Source organism: Mus pahari, chromosome 1 (assembly GCF_900095145.1).
Source record: "Mus pahari chromosome 1, PAHARI_EIJ_v1.1, whole genome shotgun sequence".
NCBI lineage: Eukaryota > Metazoa > Chordata > Mammalia > Rodentia > Muridae > Mus > Mus pahari.
Genome location: NC_034590.1, coordinates 69,401,560 through 69,408,704, shown reverse-complemented (window position 1 = coordinate 69,408,704; position 7,145 = coordinate 69,401,560). Strand labels below are relative to the sequence as shown.

Genomic DNA, 7,145 nt, shown 5'->3' with positions numbered 1-7,145 from the left:
CTCGAACTCAGAAATCCTCCTGCCTCTGCTTCCCGAGTGCTGGGATTAAAGGCGTGCGCTACCACGCCCACCACACCTGACTCTATAGATGATTTTTTTGTTGTTGTTCTAGATGATTTTTTAAAGTCCATTATTCTTTGTTCTGTTCTAAGGAAGAATTGATCTTTTTTTGACCTAAGAGTTCTTGTCAAGGGTTTTCCTGTACATGTTGGATGCTTTAGTGGTTTCTAACTATACCCACCACTAGGAGGTATCTAGGCCCCGAGTTTAATTCCTGAATAGGTAGAGTAGAAAGCCTTGGGCATCTTCTTGATGGGAATCTTAATCACCCTGGCAGGACTCATCACAATCACACCATATTATATATCTGATACTGTTTTTTATATTAACTATTTTGTTTTAAACTTTTTGTTATTGTTTTTTTCTGTTGGCATCTTAAGGATAACAGGGGAATGATTAAGCTTCATACTTATAAACTCATTTTTATTGCTTCATTCCAAAACATTGTTTCTCCTCTTCATTTTCTCCTAACATTTCTAGACTTTTGTTTGAATATTGATAGATAGTAAGTTTGCCAAGACTATTAGATCAATAACAGTGTTGCCTATATCACTCACTGAAATCAGATAATATGTTTTCTGAAGCTACTTGCCTTTTATCTTCTCAAATAGCTCTTCCGATTTTTCTTTCTCACTTGTAAAGTGAGATAAGTATCCTTTTTGGTGTTGAGATTTTTTAAATTTTTATTATTATTATTTTTTATATCCAGCTTTATTTCTAAAAGGTTGTGGATTTTGTTTGTTTGTTTGCTTGCTTGCTTGATTTTTTTAGACAGGATTTCTTTAGCCCTGGCTGTCCTGGTACTAGCTCTGTACACTAGGCTGGCCTCTCAGAGATCTGCCTGCCTCTGCCTCCGAATTGTTGGGGTCAAAGGTTTGCCACCACTGCCCATCTAAAAGGTTTAAGGTGGATTGAATGTAAGATTGTATTAAGCAAACCAGAAGAGAACAGGGAAGTGAATTGAGAGTAGACATTTAAAGGAACAGAACGTGAGTCAAATTTGTAAATAAATGTCATAAAGACATAGTTTTAATTCAGAACTCAGCTTCTGGCATTGCTTTTCCTTAAGAATCATGATCTTGGGAGGCCAGTGTGAAGGTTTGTTTTTGTTTTGTTTTGTATTTTTAAAGGCAAACATAGGTCATACAAAATGTACTTTTTGCAGAATTTCATTAGCTAATTTATTTGGTAATTTATATTATTAAAGGTAAAAACTAGGATATCTAATACATAATCTAAAATGTTTCCCAGTGATTTTGACCACAGAACCCTTTTTTTGCAGAAAATTTTGTGGAATTGTTGTTCTCTATAACATTGGGATAATGCTTCAGAGGAAAGGTTTATATTCTAACATAGAAGGAATATAGACAGCTTGGGTTTAGTTTGGAAGAGATGGCTTAGGGAAGTTAGACATCTGGGAATCATTGTCTGTGAAGAATGGGGATGGATTAGGTGGGGGTTCTGGGGCTGTTAGTTATGTTGTGCTGTATGATATAGATGAAGTGAGTTGGCCTTTGTAGGTAAGTGGACAGACAATAGTACTGTTGTACAGATGACAGAAAGTTCTATTTCTATTTTATGTAAGAAAACTTTGTATATCACAGCTGTGCAGGCAGAACTGAAAAGGAAGTATTAGAAAGTGATGGGTTCTCTGATGATGACTGTATATGGGAGGTGGTGGAGGGTGGAGGAGAACATTGACCTTTAAGATCCTGCTAATTGAGAAGACTTATGACTATAAAAGGATGGCACAGACAGTTTATGATAAAGGCATATCATACATGCTTGGGTTTGCCTTTGAGTATAGTACTAAAGTTTGGATTCCTGGTACCTAATATGCAGTAGATACCTAATACATAATTGATAAAGAGCCAGTAAGGAAATTCTGCAGCAGGCCACTATCCTTAAGAAGTACGAAGGTCTAGTTTAGACATGCTAATCCTTTGCAGAGTACATGGTCATGTTAATACATTAAACGTGTTAGCTGGACACCTGAATGACTGCTGCAGAAACAGGAGGTCAGATTCCTGGTGTCCTGTGATCGAAGCCTCTCTAGGTTTGAGCCTAAGCCCAAATTGTAGAGGAGGGGGAGACTGTCCAAAGAGTTTTTACTTAGTTCACACTCTCATTTTGTTTTTTTTTTAAAGATTTATTTATTATATGTAAGTACACTGTAGCTGTCTTCAGACACTCCAGAAGAAGGTATCAGATCTCATCACGGGTGGTTGTGAACCACCATGTGTTTGCTGGGATTTGAACTCAGTACCTTTGGAAGAGCAGTCAGTGCTCTTAACCGCTTAGCCATCTCTCCAGCCCCACACTCTCATTTTGTATCACAGTTCTTTGGGTTGCTGTCTGATTCTTGGTGATCATCATCTGCTCTGTGTGGACAGAAAGGTGGCATTCTCCCAGTCCCTAAGCAATGGTTTTATCTGGAGAGATTTTATTTGGTTAGCACTCCTGTAGATGCATAGTCCCTACTCTGCATATTTAGTGGATCTCAGTTGGGTTGCAGAGACTCACTCTCTTTGCCTTTATCAGCAACGAGAATTTGTTTTTTAGACAGAGGCCCAGACTATATGGCATCCAATTTAATGATCCTCTCATGTGCTCAGATTATAGGCTTGTGTTCATCATGAAAATTTATTTTTAATTTATATAAAATGGTGCTTCTCTAGTATAATCATTTCTCAGGTTAAAATTTTGCATACTAGGACATTAATGGTGTATCTCAGTTAGAAGAGCACGTGCATGGTATACATGCAAACCTGGCTTCAATCCCCAGCACTGAGTAAATCAGACATGGTGGTTTATGCCTGCAGTCTCAACACTTGGGAGGTGGAAGCAGGAGGGTCAGGAGGTTAAGGTCATTTTGGCTACAAAGCAAATTTCAAACTCGCCTGAGTTGTATGAGAGTCTGTACCTAAGCAAATAACGTTTCTACTTATTAGAATACGTAGCGAGAGACTGCAGTATTCTTCACATGTTACTTGGCACTGCAGGCGAACAGCCAGTCCTTCCCATGTGGTTGAAAGCTTAGTAGAAACCGTACTGGTGTGATGGTTTCTACTCAGGGTTTTTGTTTGTTTGTCTTGGCTTTGGGGTTAGTGTGCTTTGTTTTTTGCTTTTTAAAGACAGGATCTCATATAGTCCAATCTGGGCTTACAGGACTGGGCTACCACACCTGACCTGTTAGTTTATGATTATTAAACATTATAAACTTCTTGCATATTGATTTTTTTTCTTCTTCAGAAAGATTGTTTCATTAGAAGAATTGTTACCTTTGCTTCAATATTTTTGGACATCCTCTTGGCTTTAAAAAATGTGATATTCTTAGAGGGTGAACTTGATGTTTTTTTTCTTGTATTTTTGAACCACCAGATAATTTTTGTTCTGATGCTTCAACTAAGCAGCACGATTACAAGCAGTCTCTTTTCTTGTTTTAACCGTTTGACATTCACCCAGAGTCTGATGCTGTCCATCAGTTTTTGTTTCCTGTAACAATCTAGATCTGAACTTTAGGTATCATGTCTTAGTATCTCCTCCATTTTCTTATACAATATCTTAGACAAAATGGTCCAACCTTCTTGCTTTATAGAGAACTGTTAAGTATGTGTTGCTTAATCTGATTCACATTTTGTATTTACATGTGCTGAAATTTATTTTCAAATCAACCAAAGAATTTTCAGCCAAACCCCCAACAACCTCATTTCTACTGACTTATAGTTTATGAAGCTTAGTTACATATGATCATGTAGCTTATACTGATATTTCAGTCAATAATGGACTGTATGTGTGCATATATACACATAAACATACATATATATGTGATAACAGTAATAGGGTATGCCATATGGCCTTCCTGTAGCAAGCTATTTCTTCTGAGTGTGTAAGGATTGCCTATGGTTCTCATAATGTATTACTGTTGTTAAGCAGCCCAGACTATCATTGCTTTATACCCACCCCTTGGTTCTATTAAAGAGCAGAGCTAAGACCCAAAGAATCAACTTGCTAATAAGTGACAGGTTTCCACTTGGCTTTGACCTCTGTTACACTTGTCACGTTACATCATTTTGTTTCTAGACTGTCTTTCCTTACTGTCAATAATTCAGCAAAATATTCCCCAAGTACTTAGGCTTTCTATAGAAATCTTTTCATGTACATTGGGAGAAACCAGTCTCCTATCTATAACACTTTGGTTTTGGTGAACACAAGCACTCACCTATATAGATGCTCGCCCGCGTAGACAGCAGATAGCATATTGAGTTGTACTTTGTCTTTTTACATGTTCGTCTTTTCAGACAGACTGTGTGCTTCTTAAGCCTTCTTGGACTATTCTGTTAGTTCCTTTAAGTCCTTTAAATATGGATCCTGATGCATAGGTGTCTAGTGTCAAATAAATGTGTGAGTGAATAAATGAATTCAGAAGTGAGAGTCAGTATCAGTTTGCCTTCTGGGACCTTACAGTCTTCTTAGAGAAGTCAAGGTTGATATGTACATTAAATACAAAGATAAACATAAATATTGCTTTATTTTAAGAGAAACTTTGTTTATAGGGTTTGTTTTTTTTTAACTAATATAAAACAGATTCCCAGCCTGTAGTTCATGTAATTGCTTCCCGGCGTCAGGATTGGTCAGAACATGAGATTGCAATGGAGACTAGCCCCACCATAATATATCAGGATGTATCCAGTGAATCACAATCAGCTACTTCAACAATCAAAGCTCTGTTAGAACTCCAACAGACAACAGGTATGAATTCACATGCTCAGCTGAATGAAGCATGTTTTCTCTAGAGACGGGTTGCTACAATACACCGCTGTTATAGTTTTTGTAAATTTCTCCCCCTCTGGACTATCTGTAATTATTGGTACAGTTTATTGTTCTTTAAGATGTACATAGGAGTGTGAAGCACAGATGGAGTGTTGTCATTAGAACAGAGATAGAGTTTGCAGAGTGACTTCTACTTCAAATGGAGGATCCTCTTGCCAGCAGTGGGAAGGGGGTTGTCACTTGTAAGCACAAATGCAGGACAAGGATAGGTGTAGCCCAGTTGCTCGGTATATTTAGGAATGTCGGGACAGATCGAAGGGTCCTGCTTTGCTCATAGATACTGTCAGACCAATTCTGTACCATAAAACACCATTAGACTTGCTTGTAAACATTCTCATTTGCTCTCACCTTATTTTCAGATTTATTTATTTGTGTTTAAGTTATTTGCTAGAGCGTCTGTGTTTAATAGGATCCTATCAGTGCTTCTAGTTACTAAATATCTTCAATAGATTCTAGGACAACTCTATGTAAGTTATACTGGGTTTTTTGTTATAATAGGGCAACAGTTATGCAACTATTTTATGGGTTGTAGTGATGATCTCATCTGACCCTTTCCTATTTTGGAGAAGTTAGCGGAGACTGAGAAAGGTTGACGGCCAGGGCTGGATCTGCATGTGGGATTGCAGCAGGACTCTAGGTTTGGTTTCTGTGTTTAAAATGATTGTTTTGCTTTTGTCATAGTCTGCACTTGGTGGGAGCAATCTTTAGTGGACTTAGTTACTTAATAGCATTTATTGTAATCCCATGCTGTACTCTATACTCATGTTGGATATAAACGTAGAGTATTCCTTCTACTAAATATTTTTAGCCTTTGGCACTTTTTTCAGCTGCTTGTCTTTGAAAAATTCAACCATTTTTATCGATCATTCATGTAGATAGAAATGCTGAGTGAAGAGATTTTGTTGAAGAAATGGTAAAAAGATTTTTAAAAAATGCATTTTTTGGGGGGGGGGGGTTTGAGACAGGGTTTCTCTGTGTAGCCCTGGCTGTCCTGGAACTCACTTTGTAGACCAGGCTGGCCTCGAACTCAGAAATCCACCTGCCTCTGCCTCCCAAGTGCTGGGATTAAAGGCGTGTGCCACCATGCCCAGCTAAAAAAAAATGCATCTTAACATATACCAGTATTACTTACAGGCGTTTTATCAGACATTTTAGACAAAAGCAGGGCACCTATTCTTTCCTAACTGTGAAAAGCTTTGTTTTATTCTTTAAGAGGCATTAAAGACTTGTAACATTTTTTGGCCATATCTTGAAATGCCAAATTTGTGTACACACACACACATGCACACACACACTGACAGGGTCTCATTTTGGCCTGGATATAGCCCAGGTCAGCATTGAATTCAGCAATCATCCTTCCTCAGAAAAGGTTCTATGAATTTCTTCCCTTATTCTGGGGATCAAACTCAAGACCGTGTGTATGCTACACAAGCACCCAGTGTCTGGATAACATTCCCAAACCCTTGAATTTTTAGTAAGTCAAATGAACTATTCAATGGGAAGTGCTACTCTGGGATATGCTCTAGAATAGATCAAGCTGATGTGAACTGAGTCTGCCAGGGATTACTTTGAATACAAAGGAAATAACATCCTAGCAGGAGTGTATAAAGAGAAACAGCTGGCTGGCCTGGAGTAAAGGGGGACTTGAATGTGATTGCATATGAGTTATTGTAGGCTGCTGTTACACAGGCTGTAGTCTATACAACCATACAGAGCAGTCTGCAGTTTCCAATTCATTGTCTTCTTAGCACTAATGGTAGGACACCCCAGAGGTCTGGTTCATTATTCCCATAGACAGCTCTGGTTTTAGTACTTGTTTATAATAAACGTAACTTTTCCCCGACTTTTTTATGCAGTAAAGGAAAAATTGGAATCTAAACCAAGACAACCCACTATTGACTTGAGTCAAATGGCAGTACCTATTCAGATGACCCAGGAAAAGAGACATTCTCCTGAGAGTCCATCCATTGCTGTGGTAGAGTCAGAACTAGTTGCTGAATACATCACCACGGGTAGGTGTCCTCTTAAAACATAGTAATAAGGTAGTGCTACCTTTGCGGACTTCATGGGGTACTCATTTCGGGGAGAACATAATCTATATATTTCTAGCTCTTTTCCTGTTTTATTCAGAGCAGATTGAATTACCTTTGGGGTTTCCCTAACTTTAATAACCCCCCTCTTATTTCCCTGACTTTAATAAATTTCTCCCTCTCCCTCTCCCTCTCCCTCTCCCTCTCCCTCTCCCTCTCCCT

The 7,145-nt window shown here is 38.3% G+C and overlaps 1 protein-coding gene across 12 annotated transcripts in view; it reads left to right on the top strand.

Annotated features, from left to right (window-relative positions):
• The window catches only part of Emsy (EMSY transcriptional repressor, BRCA2 interacting), a 70,366-nt gene that overhangs the window by 51,859 nt on the left and 11,362 nt on the right, over positions 1-7,145 (top strand). For 10 of the 12 annotated variants that reach the window (XM_029532225.1, XM_029532195.1, XM_029532136.1 and 7 more), the window contains 2 exons: positions 4,648-4,812; positions 6,750-6,905. The exons of 1 other annotated variant lie outside the window; for it this stretch is intronic. In XM_029532225.1, the coding sequence (XP_029388085.1) occupies positions 4,648-4,812; positions 6,750-6,905 (321 nt within the window). The remainder of the gene's footprint in view (positions 1-4,647; positions 4,813-6,749; positions 6,906-7,145) is intronic. One more of the 12 variants, XM_029532281.1, reaches the window with a different exon arrangement.